Source organism: Mercenaria mercenaria, chromosome 18, assembly GCF_021730395.1.
Source record: "Mercenaria mercenaria strain notata chromosome 18, MADL_Memer_1, whole genome shotgun sequence".
Lineage (NCBI taxonomy): Eukaryota > Metazoa > Mollusca > Bivalvia > Venerida > Veneridae > Mercenaria > Mercenaria mercenaria.
This window is the reverse complement of record NC_069378.1, coordinates 56766348-56783574: the sequence shown is the minus strand read 5'-3', so window position 1 is coordinate 56783574 and position 17227 is coordinate 56766348. Positions and strand designations below refer to the sequence as shown.

General features: G+C 36.3%; 2 protein-coding genes across 2 annotated transcripts; one reads left to right on the top strand and one right to left on the bottom strand.

Moving 5' to 3' along the window:
• Window positions 1-583: 583 nt before the first annotated feature.
• Window positions 584-16940, bottom strand: LOC123538720 (uncharacterized). The gene is made up of 3 exons (XM_053530184.1): window positions 16826-16940; window positions 8696-10118; window positions 584-7825 (listed from the first exon to the last, which is right to left on the bottom strand). The coding sequence occupies exons 2-3, from the start codon at window positions 9551-9553 to the stop codon at window positions 5873-5875; spliced, it is 2811 nt and encodes a 936-aa protein (XP_053386159.1). The 5' UTR covers window positions 9554-10118; window positions 16826-16940; the 3' UTR covers window positions 584-5872.
• LOC128550596 (zinc finger protein 862-like) lies at window positions 11227-14302 on the top strand. The gene is made up of 3 exons (XM_053529879.1): window positions 11227-11357; window positions 11592-11681; window positions 11862-14302. Exons 1-3 carry the CDS (start codon window positions 11249-11251, stop codon window positions 14300-14302), a joined length of 2640 nt encoding a protein of 879 aa, XP_053385854.1. The 5' UTR covers window positions 11227-11248.
• Window positions 16941-17227: the final 287 nt, after the last annotated feature.

Below are 17227 nucleotides of genomic sequence, written 5' to 3'. Positions count from 1 at the left end.
CAGCCCCTGTACATAATTTGTTTGTATGCTAGACAATGTTTATGTGAAGTTACAGTAAAATATAAGCCTAACAAAGATATCACAGAAAAACAAAGATTGCCGAAAAACTTTAACCTTAAAAATAACCTATATATAACACCTTGGTGACCCTGACGTTGGGTATAATAGACACAGCCCCTACACATACTTTGTTTCTATGCTGGGCAATGTTTATGTGAAGTTACTTTTTTTATTTGGGTTTACGGCGCACCAACACAGTATTATAGGTTATATGACGCCAAACAGAACTACAAATTTTGATTTCACATCTCATTTACATCGAAATAAAAACATGAGGTACGGAATCAAAATCTGTACACCTGCTTGAATCACAGAGTTACAGCAAAACCAAGTGTTAAGGCCCTATTAGTCGCCCCTTACGTTACAGCAAGATATAAGCAATAGTATCAAAAAAACAAAGGTTGCCGAAAAACTTAAACCAAGAAAGCTCACGCCGACGCCGACGTCGGGGCGAGTAGAATAGCCCCCCTTTTCTCTTAATAGTGGAGCTAAAAACAAGTGATATAAAAACTACATGTACATGAAAAGTAACAGAAATAAACCTTTATTTTATAAAGGAATACAATGTCATTTATATGATGAAATTAATAATCTAAAGCGTTGCAGCATTTCTGGATAGTCATTTGTTTTTCTAAAGAACTATGTCCTACCAAGGAGGTATAAACATAAGTATTTTATAGCTCTTTGGTCTTACTTAAAATTTCAACCAAAGAACCGCCATGATGTAAATGTAAATCTACAAATACAATTATACAAATCACATATAATAACAAATAAAATGTAAAATGAAAATGTTTCAAACACATGTAAAACGAAATTTAAATGAAGTATAATATTTATGTATAAACATTCTATGCAATCTAAAATTATCCAAAAAATGTTTTTTATGCTCGTACAGCCCTCGTCAATTAATATGACATATTCTATGGATAAAACAACAACAGACCGAGCATTACAGTGGCAATACAGGTACCCTACCTGTGGAAAACTTTGTTAGTGTTCGTTCCATGTACTTACTGGTAACACTGTAAGACTAAAACTGCTTCAACGCATTTAGGAGCTAAGAAACAAATCAAAGCCTTGAGATGTCTGATGGTTGCAGGTTTTGCTAGATTTAATTTCATTTTAAATGCCAATCTTTAAATATACATGTATAAGAAACAAATACTAATGTGCCTCATATCTAAGATAAACTCTGCCTGGCCTTACATGAACAGCTGGAAGTCAGTGATGTAACCATAGGCTGGAATTCCTAATCATTGACAGATCTAATTTAATCTAAATGGCCAGCGTGAATGGATACAGAGGATGAATAAGAACTACTTGATGATTGATAATTCATCCGCATTGTTCATGAATGGAACTACTTTGTGTAGCACATGAACATATCCTTTGGATGTGATTTGGAATCAAATAAAGATGCTACATGATTGTCAGAAATACACTTAACTTTGGTTACGGGATAAACCCGCAACCAAAAATCTTTTTACTTATTTTACAATAGTGACATGGACTAACAAACACAAGTCATGTACACCATACATATCTCATCTAGGGGAACATTTGTATGCAGTACTAACTTACTAAGATAATCCATCAATGCACATAAAACTTACAGGGCAGAAACAATTTTTCTTGACCTTCAATAGTGTGACCTTGATTGATAACCATGGGCCATGAGCACGACATATTATCTAATCACGGGGAACATTTCTGTGTAGTAATAAAACAGACCTTTCAATGCAATTAAAAGTTATGGAACAGAAACAATTTTTTACTTGACCTTAAACAGTGGCAGTAAGAGTGAGGTTAGGTGCACCATAAACTGGTTTAAACTCATCAGTGGTGACTTTGCCACTGACCGTTCCAAGGCGGTGCCCCTCTGTGTTCCTGTATTTGTTTGTTTTGTCCTTTTGTGTTAATTTTTGTGTGTGGTGTGCGGGAGTTGCTCGTGTGTGTCTTTGGGGCGGCTGCGTTTTTTGAACGTGGCTTTCCCTGTTGGATATTCATCCTTGTTTTTTTTTTACTATTAACCGACAAGCATAGATCATGTTTCGACACATTTTCTCATCATAGGGAACGTTTGTGTGTAGCACTAAGATGCATATAGAAGTCATTGAGCGGAATCAATTTTTACTGTCCTATGACCTACAAGCTTAAGTCATATATGTGCGTAATCTACATACTGACCTCTATTCACATACTCAGTCTAATACGCCTAGCTTGAATACTTTTAATTAAAATTTATGGTAAAAAACAAAAACAAGAGGGCCATGATGGCCCTATATCGCTCACCTGAGTTGCTTGCTTGAACAAATTTCTTTGCTAAAGTTTAAAAAACAAGAAAGTAGGTCAGTAGGTCATATTCATGGTCACTGAAAGTCAGTTTTAAGATGAGTGTGCAAAACTGTACATGTCATCCAAATTTCAAGGCTGTATCTTAAACAAGAGCTCGTCGAACACGAAATGCCCCCTTGATGCATTTAGTAATTGCACAAGGAACAGAAATTATATGCTCACTGTAAATTAAAGTTCTACAATTCTGTTTTAATCTGACTTTGACCTTTAACCTAACAAGAGATTACAAAGTGATACTGATCCCATCCACTGAGCCATTTTTGAATGTTCCAAATTTCAAGACTAGCTCAAGGTCAAAATCAAGGTCAAATTTCATTTCGTTACAATATAATGTGTATGTGGTCCAAATTTGAAAACTGTGGCTTGAGAAATGTTAAAGTAGGTCACTAGATCAATATCAAAGTCAAAGTTCATTTCGGTTGACAGAAATATGCAAGTGCTTCAAAATTTGGAGGCTGTAGCTTGAGAAATGTGAAAGTAGGTAGTAGGTAAATATTAATGTCAAATTTCAATTCAGAACACAATAATATGCGTGCAGTCCAAATCTGAAGTCTGTACAATCAGAAATGTGAAAGTAGGTCACTTGGTCAATCTCAAGATCAAAGTTCTTTTCGGTACACAAAACTATGCATGTGGTCCAAATTTGAAGCCTTACCTTCAAAAGTGTGAAAGTAGGTCACTAGGTCAATTTCAAGGTCAAACTATCCATGTGGTCCAAATTTGAGGGCTGTAGCTTGAGAAATGTGAAAGTAGGTCACTAGGTCAAAATCAAGGTCAAATTTCATTTCGGAACACAAAATTTATGATGCATGTGGTCCAAATTTGAAGCCTGTACCTTCAAAAATGTGAAAGTAGGTCACTAGGTCAATGTCAAGGTCAAAATTGTTTTCGGTGCACAAAACTATGCATGTGGTCCAAATTTGAAGGCTGTAGCTACAGAAATGTGAAAGTAGGTCACTAGGTCAAGGTCAACTCATGTCAAGGTTCATCTTGCCACTCAAAACCATACATATGGTCAAAATTTAGATGTTGTAGGTTACTGACAAGAAGATTTTAAAAGCTTTTCCCTATGTAAGTCTATATAAACCATGTGACCCCCAGGGCGGGACCATATTAGATCCCAGGGCAATAATTTGAATCATCTTGGTAGAGGACCACTAGATGATAATTCATACTAAATTTCAAAGCCCTAAGCTCTGCGGTTTTAGACAAGAAGATCAGAAACTGCTTTAACTGTTCGTGACCTTGACCTTTGACCTAATGATCTCAAAATCAATAGGGGTCATCTGCTGATCATGACCAACCTAACTATCAATTTTCCTGAAACTAGACCCAAGCGTTCTTGAGTTACTGCCCGGAAACCGTTTTACTGTTCCTGGTCACTGTGACCTTGACCTTTAACATACTGACCTCAAAATCAATAGGGGTCATCTGCTGGTCATGACCAACCTCCCTATGAACTTTTGTTACCCTAGGCCTATGCGTTCTTGAGTTATCATCCGGAAACTGTTTAACTGTTCAGGGTCACTGTGGCCTTGACCTTTAACATACTGACCTCAAAATCAATAGGGGTCATCTGCTGGTCATTACCAACCTACCTATCAACTTTCATGATCCTAGGCCCAAGTGTTCTTGAGTTATCATCCGGAAAACGTTTTACTATTCAGGGTCACTGTGACCTTGACCTTTGACATACAGACCTCAAAATCAATAGGGGTCATCTGCTGGTAATGACCAACCTCCCTATCAACTTTCATGATCCTAGGCCCAAGTGTTCTTGAGTTATCATCCGGAAACCGTTTTACTATTCAGGGTCACTGTGACCTTGACCTTTGACATACAGACCTCAAAATCAATAGGGGTCATCTGATGGTGATGACCAACCACCCTATCAACTTTCATGATCCTAGGCCCAAGCGTTCTTGAGTTATCATCCGGAAACTGATTGGTCTACATTCCGACCGACAGACCGACCGACATACCGACATCTGCAAAACAATATACCCCTCCTTCTTCGAAGGGGGGCATAAAAATAAGAAAGTAGGTCAGTAGGTCAAGGTCACAGTCGGGTGACCCTTATCACTTGGGGTCATCAGGTAAATATAAAACTTGGGACCCCTGGGGCGGGGCCTCTTTTCACCCCATGGGCATAATTCGAATAATCTTGTAAGAGATCAACTAGGTAATGATATATACAAAATATCAAAGGCATAGGCCTTGAACTTTCAGACAAGAAGATTTTTAAAGTATTTTTTCCTATACAAGTCTATGTAAAACTTGGGACCCCCTGGGCAGGGCCTCTTTCACCCCATGGGCATAATTTGAATAATTTTGGTAGTAGACCATTAGGTAATGCAACACACCAAATATCAAAAGCATAGGCCTTGCAGTTTCAGGCAAAAGGATTTTCAAAGTTCTTTACTATATACGTCTATGTAAAACTAGGGAACCCCGTGGCAGAGCCTTTTTTCACTCCAGGGGAATAATTTGAACAATCTTAATAGAGGACCACAAGGCGATGCTACATACCAAATATGAAACGCCTAGGTCTTGTGGTTTCAGACAAGAAGATTTTTAAGGTGTATATAAACCATGTGACCCCCATGGGCGGGGTCATATTTCATCCTAGGGGGATCATTTGAACGATCTTGGTAGAGGCTACTATATGATACTACATACTAAATATCAAAGCCCTAGGCCCTTTTGTTTCTGACAAGAAGATTTTCAAAGTTTTTCCATACACAAGTCTATATAAACCATGTAACCCCCACAGGGCGGGGTCATATTATATCCTAGGGGATAATTTGAACTACCTTTATAGAGGCCCACTAGATGATGCTACATACTAAATATCAAAGCCCTAGGCCTTATGGTTTTGGATAAGAAGATTTTCAAAGTTTTTCCCTATATAAGTCGATATATATCTATGTTGATATTTTACTCTTTATTTCAACACAGATTTGTACTATACTTCCCTTTGGAAGATTTACAGACATATTGTAAGTCGATATAAATCATGTGAACCCCGGGGCGGGGCCATATTTGACCCTAGGGGGATGATCTGAACAGTCTTTGTAGAGGCCCACTGATGATGCTACATAACCAAAGCCTTAGGCCTTGTGGTTTTGGACAAAAGATTTTTAAAAAAAAATTTATTGCCATGGCAACCAGAGTTCTCTACGGAATTCAATTCTTTGAAAATTTTTAAAGCAAACCATCCAAGGATCATTCCTGTGAAGTTTCATCAAAATTGGCTTGGTGGTTTAGGAGAAGAAGTTGTTTAAAGGTAAGTGTGGCCGAACAAACGGGTGAGCGATCACATAAGCTCACTCTGAGCCTTTGGCACAGGTGAGCTAACAAGCACTACAATGGTTGTTTTTATCAGTAAATTTTGTGTCAATAGCAAAAACAGTAAAATTTCTTCTTGGTAGCATTATCTATTCTTTCGTGAATTTCAAATATGTACAGTTTTCAAATGTTCGTAAATATTATTTTTCACTTCACTTCCATAATAGCACTGATTCATAGGACAAATATACCAACACAATTTGCGGATGTTGCCATTTACATTTGCATCATCTTGGATCTCATTTGAGTCAGCTTCTTCCATTCTTAATTCATCCTCTAACAATTTTTTCCTTAATTCTGAAATACCGTTATCTGATGAAGTTATCTTCGGATTTATACTTGGACCAAGGGTACAAATGCGCAAGTGTTCATGCAAGTCAAATTTTCTATAAAAGCCTTTAAAACATCCAGGATGTGTACATTTATATTTAACCAGTGATGGATGAAAATACATATGTTTTTCTTTAACATGCTTCCTTCTTTCTTCAGTCGTTCCAAACACCATTTTACAGCCTGCACTTTTACATGGAAATTTGGTAACATGCTGCTTATTTACATGCTTTATTAAATCTTTATCTGTATAAAACACCGTATGACATCCAAACTTGCATGGGAAAGTGTTTGCAACAGTGTCTTTTTCAACAGAATGTTTTACATCTTCATCAACACTTTCAGAGCTCTTTCCGCACTGTTTTTCATCGTTTTTGTCATTCTCATTCTTCTCCTTACAAGAACTTGTCGCCTTCCCAAGTTTTGATTTCTTTTTATGTCTGACTTTCTTCCTTGAACGTTTCCTCGGCTTTCTCATAGCAACACTTTTTCCAAGTTCTCTCTCTGTACCATCCATTTTACAAGCGTCCACATTCATGATATCATTTATGTCTTTTGCATTGTCTAGAATATTGTTAATCATTACGTTTACGTCCTCATCTTTCTCATTAACCCCATTACATGATTTATTTGTCACTGCTGTTATTCCCATTTGATCAATATTAGCTGCTGTCTGACAAACTGCCAGTTTATTCTGTAGATCATTTCTGTCATATATTAACTGATGCTTTCTTTGCCTTGTCATATATTTTCTATTTCTGTATGGTCTTACTTTAGCACAGTTACTTGCATCTTTGTCTAGTTTTTCTGATTCCTCTGAGAGCAAATGTACGTAATCTGGTTTACAAAGCTTAACTCTTTTTTTCTCTGGATTCAAAGAATTGTCAATGACACCTTCCTCTTTTTCTGAGACATCTAATTTTAGCAGTTCATTTTCACAATGGCCAGAAAAATAATCCAGCTGCTTTGGAGTCATACCTGGATGATCACAGATCAAGTGTGACTTCAGACCTACTGAAGTTGAAAATTCTTTACCACATATTCTACATGTATTAGTTACTTCCCTTTGACGCTTAACCGACTTTGCTTTTTCAATAACGGTACCAACTGAGGCAGTTTTTAGGCCATTAGTATCACTTCTAGTCTTTGCATTTTTAGGTCTTTTGGCTGAGTAAATATCGACTATCTTTGCATGATCAACAATTTCATGTGAACGTAATGAACCCTTATTAGGGAATACTTTATGACAATCAACCTTTGTGCAAACATAAAGGAAACCAAAATGTACAATTAGGTTATGTTTTTCAGCAGCTGACATATCTACAAATATGTAATTACAAGTTGCATTCTGACAAATGGTTGCAGTAATTCTGCAAGTCTTCAAGGTAAACATGTTCCTTAAATAATTGTTCAGACGCTCAACTTCATGATTCACATCAATTGTATCATATCTATTAATCTTGTTTAGATGCTTTTGCAAGTGTTCTATGTATTTATCAAATCTGATACACATGCTTTCACGCAAAAATGTCTCACTGCAATAAAAACATGCTATCAGAACTTCATCTTCTTGACTTTGAGTTTTAGGACTATGCATATTATTGCATAAAGCACTGTTCTGTACAAGCAACTGAGGTACGGCTTGTGTTGGAATGTTTAGCTTATCTGTGGCTTCATGTTGCTCAGTAACCAAACTACTCTTTTCAGCTTCGAAGTCCGTTTCATAAATCTGCAATGCAAAAAAATAAAGTTGTAATGAACTAACAGAAATTAACAAGGGTTCGCGGTTATCCGAAAAGGCAGAACGCTCAACTATTTCAATGCTACATAGTAAAATATGGTATATCTGAGGAAACTAGAGCTTTCATTGAAGTAATACCACCTTGTCAGATGAAACAAAACAAGAGTGCGAGTTTCTGAATAGATGAGATAAGTTCAAATCAGAGAAGAAAAATAAAAAATTAAGAAAATGGGTGTATATAAGCACCCCAACTTCATTCATCCCAGAAAAAATGACATGCAAATCAATACTTTATAGACTTTGTCATATGATGTTGGGTGTTTTTGTGGAACAACTAATTAAAGTTTGAATCTGATCCATCATGTTATAACAATGACAGACTAAAAGTGCATTAAAACTTTTACATGAAATTCTTAGAAAATTGTGATCACAATTCATGAAATATTGCTGCAAGAGTTATGACTATTGGGTAGATCTAATATGGTGTGGATGATGCCAAGGAACAATGACTTAAGCAAATCTATCAAGTAGTAACAGAGCTCAAATGAAAGTGCATCAAAACCTTAACCTGGTTCTCTAAGGATAAATGCAAAAAAAATGCTGCCAGAATCAAATAATGTAGTTGATAATTGAATCATTTATATTAAGTCTGAAGTAAATCTATCAAGAATTAACAGAATGAAATACATCAAAACTCTAACCCAAAGCATGTACCAAATGAAATGAAATAATATTACAGTCTAGATCCTTATAGCAGTCTCAGGGGTGGAAAAATTCAAAGTAAATGACTTTAACAACTTCGCTACACAAGTTTTATGAAACCCTTTTAAACCAATATCAAAACAAACTTTTACCAACCTCCTGTTTGACCTCTGGTAAAGTTCTGTTTTGCTCCAAATGTTCAGTGTTCTGAATGATATATTCAAAAGCAGGTTCTGTAATATCATCTGTCTCTACCTTCACTTCAAAAGCATCAAGCTGGTCTTTCCCTGCTACACATAATAGCCGGTGATCCAGATACTGCAAATAATCTGCAAATTCATGTTCACAACTTGGGCACTTTGTAGACAATTCAGATGCTGTGTTAAAATTTTCAATTGGATGACAATCATTTCCTAGAAATTCATTTTCAGCTTTAATACTTAGATTAGATGAAATTTCATCCTTACTGATAAAGATCGGATCAGCCTCCCCCTGATTCTGATTTTCAGTTTCAATACATGGAGTTGGTGAAAAATTATTCTCAATGAAAAAGGCCGGATCTGTTTGCTGCCGAGTTCCATTTTCACTTTTAATACAAAGATTTGGTGAAAATTCATCCTCATTGACAAAGGCCGGTTCAGTTGACTGCCAAGTTTCATTTTCACTGTTGATAGTTAGATTTCCTGAAAAATTATTCACACTGACTAAGGCCCGACCAGTCTGCTCATGAGTTTCATTTTCAGCTGTAATACTTAAATTTGGTGAAAATTCATCTTGACAAACAAAGGCCTGATCAGTATGCTGCCGAGTTTCATTCTCGGTTTTCATACTTAGATTTGGTGAAAATTCATCCAGATACAAAACTGCCTCATCAGTCTGCTGCTGAGTCTCAGTTTCAGTTTTTACAGTTATGTTTTGCCCAGAATCATTAACTTCTACAGTGACTGAACCTGTAATTTCAGGTGAAACACAATCATTTTTAGCAACAATTATTTGTTCGAATTCTCCTTCCATTTTAACATACCCGTTCAATTCTAAATCCTTCGGGTTCCCCTGGTCATTTACACAGCCACTTGTTTTAATATTTACATCATTTTCAGACTTAACTACCGAAAAGTCTTCCGAGTTATCAAGGTTTCCTTTATAGCATCTGTCAAATTTCTTAATTTTGAGAACTTTCTACCTTCACCGTTTCCATAGTAATATCCTTCTATGTTTCATTTTTATCCATTCTGAAATCGTATTTACTTTGTCTCATACTAAAAACTCATTCTGATATTCCAATTATCTGCTCTACTGCCTGTATTCAAATTGATTTATTCTGTAAATTCTTTGGATTTAGTTTCGGTTGTTACATCTAAGCCTAACTTATAAAATCCTCTGTTATTAAGTGCATTTACAGAATTTAATTGTATGGTTTTGTTTTAAACTTTCATTTCATTGTAACTACCAGTCGCATTCTTCAATTTTGGATGAAGATACTGTATTGATTTGTTTGTTGTATGCTTGTCAGCGATTCAATTTTTCAGCGACTTCTCTCATGATTCACAAGTCTGCAGAATGATGTGAAACACTGCATCTGCAAACAAAATATAATAAAAATCGAGCATTAGGCATTATAAGACATTTATTATAGGCTTTAATTTATAGCTAGTTCAAAGTTCTTCAGAAAAATAAATTGAATTTTGTAATGATTTACTGAAATAATACAAACACAGGGGTGTAGAAATGGGCCGGAAGCCGGAAAAATCAACCGGCTATTTGAGCATTCTCACCGGCTACTTTTTCCGCAACATCGAAAATAAATTTTGTCAATTTTGTGTTCAAATCCGCGGAAACTTGATGGTATACGAAGCTGCATTGGCTCAATCTATAGTTGTACCCACCTGGTGAGTAAATAATTTGTTTACTTCCGCTGAAAAACCCGTTGCTATTTTTAAACACGCACTTGCAGCATTAGCTCGGTGCGTGACGTCATTAGTCGCATCCCTCTAGTGAAATTTTACGGTGTGTACACCGCAATGGAGGGTGACAAGGTCAAGCAAAAAACACTTGATTGTTTTTTTCAACCACAGAGGAAGCGTAGTAAGTAAAACGTATATCATGCAACTGAATCTACAAGTTTATACCAGCGTGATAGACCGATATTTTTGTTTTATGCAACTGAATCTACAAGTTTTTGTTTTCACAGACTGATTTGTTGTCGCGGGAAACCTGGAATACACAATACGAAAGTACATATATATGTGCCGCATAATGCGGCTCGCAAGCGTGTCACTAAACGAAAAACAAACAAATAAACAAAAACAAAAAACACATACACACACACACGTTATTTATTAACTAGATCTGACTTTTAATCAAAGATATTTAAGTTTTTATTTAATAAAGTACACAAAACACAACTCGTTTGTGTATTAGAACCAGATCTAGAATTTGCGTGTTGACTGTTGTGAATCTCTGTTGTAATTATATGACACTGGTTTACAGCAACTCTCTTGAAGAAGTTTGGTGGGTCAGTCATATGCTTTGTTTTCGTATGAACTTTTGACCACTAATTACCATTCATTTTGCATTTTTGTTTTGTTTTAAGGGGGGAGGGGCTTGAAATGGATAAGCAGAATATTCTTTGAGTCTTGAGGAATTGTTATGAGTGTTGAACCTCAAATATTGACTTAGATTTCATTTAAATATTTAATCTGTAATATTATGATTGGACATTGTTCAGATTTTCATAAATGTTTGCTTTTTTTTGTTTCAGAAGAACCCAATGATTCTGACCCAGAGAATACCCCAGAGATAGCTAAGAAAACTAAATGTACGATATTTGTTTTGAAATAGAATTTTTCTAATACTGATTTTGACAGTAAAAATATATAATAAATTGACTTTGATTCTGTTTGTCATAACTATAGTCTATATTTGGCAGTGTGAAACTGAAATGATAGATTACGTACTTTTTAATTTATAAATGAATTATAAGTTTTGTAAGTGTGTTTCAGATTCAATATTTAATCAGTTATAATAAAATTAAATTTGTCAATAATTTCAGGTTCTGATCAACCAGGTCAAGCCACTTCCATTCCTGATGATAGTAAACTGAAAGAGTCTGCAGAAAACTGTCAGATGCCCAAGTGTACTGGTAGGTACAAAGACTGAACCTGTCCAAAAATGTTTTCAACACATTTTATAATTAAGTTTGCTTACATGCAGAAATAATCAAGAATTAAACCAGTTCAACAAATATATATTCTTTTCTGCTACTCTGTAATATGGTAACCTATATCAGCAAAGACTGAATGCATATATTTTAATGTTCAAGGTTCTGATGATACAGAGCAGAAAAAGTCGCAAAGTCATGAAGCAAGTGAAGCAAGACCTGATGCAGAATCATCTAAAGTATCAAAGTCACAGGATAGCTCAGATGTACCTAAGGCCATTGAAGTTGTATCTTTAGTGGATGATCTATTTGCACAGAAAGTTACTCACCATCATGATAAATGTTTCGCGGGTTGTTGCAGCCTTTCTAAGAATGAAGAAAGTCGTATGCTTTCTATGAAATATAAGTTTCAGCATAGTTGGTTGGACAAAAAAGTGTCATACTGTGACAAAACAGGTATTTGGTGGGCTACTTATGTTGAAGGAGAGGGCATATACTGTTTATTGTGTAAGAAACATGACTGCTTCAATCCCCAGAACAAATCCAAGACATTTAACAAGGAAGCCAGCTCAAGATTACGTTTACAGGCATTGGATGACCATGTTATGACCCAGCAGCACAAAACTGCTGTAACTACTGAACTTTTACAACGAGTCTCCTATTTCCAAAAAGAAATAGATGAACATGATAAAGTCTCAGATACAGTTTTGTTGAAGGTTTTTAGAACAATTTACTGGCTTGTTAAAGAGGAAATACCTAACAAAAAAGCCGAGTCATTGATACAACTGATAGAAAAGTTAGGGTTAGAAGAAATGAAATATTTTGACCATAAGTCAAGGCCATCATTAAGAGAGATGTTTTTGGTATTGGGTGAAGCTCTTGAGTGTTCTGTTTTAGAAAAACTAAAGAAAGCACCACACTTTGGTATACTTGTTGATGATGTCACTGATGTTTCTGTTTATGAGCAAATGGTTACATTTGTACAGTTTTATGACAGAGCTGAGAAAGATATTAAAACAGTATTTCTGTCCATAGATAATTTGCTGGAAGAGTCTGATTCTGCTAATGCTCAGACTATAACACAGATGATTGTTAAAACTTTAACAGACTTTGAGCTTGAAATTGGAAAACTGTCATCTTTTGTTTCAGATGGTGCATCTGTTATGACTGGCAAGCAAAATGGGGTTGCAGCCAGACTTAAGAAAGAGGTGAATCCTAAACTGATTAGCATTCACTGCATTTGTCATAGGCTAGCTTTAGCTTGTACTGACACATTAGAAGATGCAACCTACTTTAAACAAGTTCAGTTGTGGCTAGTTCAGTTGTGGAAATTATTTGAAAATTCTCCTAAAAAGTTAGCTGTGTATTTCAAAGTCCAAACTGAAATGAAGTCATTACTGTTTACAGTAGATAAAAGTAAGAATGTAGCTATGCATAGGCTGAAAAAAGCTTGTCAGACTAGGTGGCTGTCTTTTAATAGCTCAGTACAAGCTATCCTCAAGGAATATCCTACTGTGTTGCAGACTCTAAACAAACTGCAAAGCAGTGATTCAGCTGCACTTGGCTTACTCATTAAAATCAGAAGTTTCAAGTTTGTCAGTGCTGTTTATATCTTGGCAGAAGTTTTGCCCCATCTTGATCAGCTTAGCAAGACCTTTCAGCTAGGAACCATAGGCCTTTGTCAAGTACTCCCTTCCATCCAATACACGAATGACAAGCTTGATGAAATAGCAGACAGCTTGTCCCCAGTTGAAAAACTGTGTAAAGATCTTGAAACTGATGGTTGTTTGAACATGCTAGAATTACAACCCTCGGACCATGACATTACAGGCATGAAGTATCTGTGTAGAAAATATATAGATGCATTAAAAAAGAATATTGAAGCCAGATTTGGCAACACTCTGCCAATTTTGTCATCTTTGGCTGTCATTGATGCAAACAAGGTTCCTGGTAAAAATGATCCAGCATTCAAAAGTTATGGTGTTAAGGATATACAGGTAATTGCAGAGTACTTTGATCTTGACAAAGATGAGCTCACTGCTGAATGGGGCAAGTTAAAATATGACTTGTTAAGGTGGAACTCTGAGGATGAAGTCAAACCTCAAAATGAGTGCCTGAAAAGGTTAGTGAGTTTGAACTATTTCTACCCCATTCTTAGTGACCTTGCTGATATTTTACTGTCACTCCCTGTCTCAAATGCATGGCCTGAACGTGGAGCTAGTGCAGTAAAACGAATTAAAACTAGGCTGAGGTCAAGTCTGAAAAATGATATGCTTCAGGTACTAATGAATGTTAGCATAAATGGTCCAGAGGTCTCAAGTAATGAGTGTGATGAGGTCTGTAAGGCTTCTGTCATGCTTTGGTTATCAAAGAAAAAAAGAAAGAAACTGCCTACAGGTAAAATTTCTAAAAGCACAGCCACTGCAAGTGTAGTGAAATGTTTTTCAGAAGCAGAGGTTCAAACTGATTCAGTGGCTGAAAATGTCATTAGCAGGGAAGAAATTTCTGATATTATTAGAGCAGAGTTGTTGGCTTATGACAAATCATGTAGACTTGAAATGAATGAATCTGATTCTCAGTCTGATTATGATAGTGATGACTAATGATAGAACAGTTGGTGATGTTCCAAATACTGCCATTTTCTAGTCAATGTAAAATTGTGTCTACTAGTCAATATTATATGTGCCAATTATAAATGTTTTTTGAATTTCCTTTTACATAATTAAATTCATCAACAAGCCAAATAAATGATGAAAAACCTGCCTCAGATGACTCGAGTTTTGTCTTCCAGAGAGGTAAAAATCACTGTCGGCTCGGGGGGCTTTGCCCCCCTGATCCCCCCACAAGGGACGTTGTCCCCTTGACCCCTACTGGGGGAGGACCCCCAGACCCCCCTTCCTTCTACTTTGCTTGATTTTCCTGCTACTCCAAAACATTTCTACACCCCTGCAAACACGTTAAGATGTTTGTGACATGTGATATGGTCAACACCAGTGCATGAGGCATAGTGTTTTATTGTACACATAATATATTTTATGTCACTGATCCCTACCACTAATGAGTTTACTGTGTTTTGTCATGTTGATGTTTGTTGTCATTTGTGGTTTTAAAACACAACATTCTAACATGGTTCGATTTGATTTCCAGTTAAACAAAGAAGGGAGTCAAGCTCTGTATATTCCGCAATATACAATAGTTGACACGCGGACCATAAAGAGATCATTATGACGTAAACTGTGACGTCAAATTGCTGCATGATGTCCGATACATTATTCCTCAGGTAAATGAAGTCCAGCATGATATTTATTAAAATATGTCAATAAGCATGTCAGAATGAAAATAATCAAGGCCTTCTTGTGATTTATTGTCTAATTTACCACAGTTCATCGTTTAGATGCTTCAGTATTTATGCCCTTGCGGTTCAATTCCTACGCATCTTAACTGTGGTATATTAGACGATAAACCACTTGAAGGCCTTGATTATTTGTTATGTAAAACACATTAATAAAAGCGTAAACACTACTAATTTAGCTACCTTGCTGTATTTACACGTACGCCATTACACTCAGTACAGCTGACAGTGTGGTTGGCCGTTATCGATCACTTCGTCTTGACATGAAGCGGAGCCAGTAATATGAGTGTACACTTTAGGGTGCATTGTTTAAAAGGAAACAGGTCGATTCGGACCATAACTGATTCAGCCCAGGCCGATTCGGACCAAATATTTTGGCTGATTCGGACCACATACTTTGAATAAAACTAGATAGTGACCATTATATTTCGGACCACAAACTTTGATTTAAGAGTCAATAATGACCATATATTTTGGATGATTCAGCAATGATCAGGAAATAATGTTGATTACAGGGATCTAACTTGAAGTAAGGCCATATAATATACACCACACAAGCAAGTAAGAAGTTTTGACAAGCTAAAATGCATAATGTATGCATTTAAATAAGCACTTTAATTATTCTTTGAATCAGAAATTTAACTTAATACTCATAAATTATATTTTTACTCATGATATTATAGTGTCAGGAAAACTTAAACAATATGGGCCGAATAAGCCAAGCAAATCTGGGCTGAATCAGCCATGGTCCGAGTCTATCTATTTATCTATTTATACTGCAGCACTCCTCTTTGTGAGTATTATGTGCAGCTGCGCGCCTGTACAAGAAATTTAAAAGTAGAATGGATAGGAGGATAAAAGTAATACACGATGTGCAATGCAAACATGAATACAGTTGATAGTTTAAAAAACAAGAAGGATTTACAAATAAAAGCAGTTTAAAAACAGGTCTATCATGTTAAGCATTGTGTGCAAGTTTGGTCACACCCCTGCTTAAACTGGTTCAGGGTAGGGGCTTGCACAAGTTGTACTGTGAGGGAATTCCAAAGCACTATGGTGGCTGAAAAGAAAGAGTACTTATAGTAATTACAGGGAGTGAGGATCTGAGTACAGGAGTGGGGATGCGTATGTCTTGTTAGACGGGATTGGGGGGCTGACATAGGGAGGGAGTGGTACTGCAACCAAACCATTTACTATTTTGTAGAACAAGGAGGCGTGAATCAGATCTCCTATCTTCAAGGGTATGCCATCTCAGCTGAAATAGCTGTAAGGGGATTAGTCATGATTAACCCATCATGCTGCCCTCCGCTGAATTATTTCAATCTAGTAGATGTTTTGTTGGGTATAAGGGTTCCAAACACAGCTAGCATATTTTACCTGTGGCCTGACTAGGGCTTTACAAGCTACTTCTCGAACTTTTAGGTTTTTGCATGGGATATTTCGCTTGATGAAGTTAAGTGTTTGGGTAGCTTTGGACGTGACTAAATTGATGTCAGCCTGTATAATTTCTGTTTAAAACAGTGTAAAACTCTCGTTTGCCATTTATTCACATAAACACTTAACTGAACGGGAGGAAATAATGGATATATCTTAGAATTTTATTAATATTTTTGTTTTTAAATAATTAAAATGTAATTTAAAAATCGCTACGCAGAATCGTCACGGGACTGAGGTTCACCACAGAAAAGTTCCTTCTTTGTACATGGAGATATTGACCTGTCGTTCTCGACAACCAGTATGGAAGTTCGTATTCAATATTTTGAGGATGTGTTACCTTCAGCGGAAAAGAAGTCCAGCCTCCTATTCTTTCATATATTTCTCATACAGAGCCGATACTCTTTCTTAAAGAAATATTTATATCGACTTGTGCAAATGGTGGATGTGAATGTAAGGGAGTTAATTAGAAGCGGAACAAACTTGCGAAAGCAGTCCTGCAATAAACCACTAAGGACCACTAAGGACCGCTAAGGACCACTAAGGAGGCACAAAGGACCACTAAGGACCTCTAAGTGAGCACTAAGGGGTGACTTAGGGTACAATAAGGACCCTTAAGAAAAATCTAAGAAATAAATGTTAAAATAAAAAAGATATGAGTAAATTATTTCAGGCAGTTTTCCTAGCAAAGACCGCTAAGGAGGCACTATGGTCCACTAAGGACTATTAAAGATGCACTATG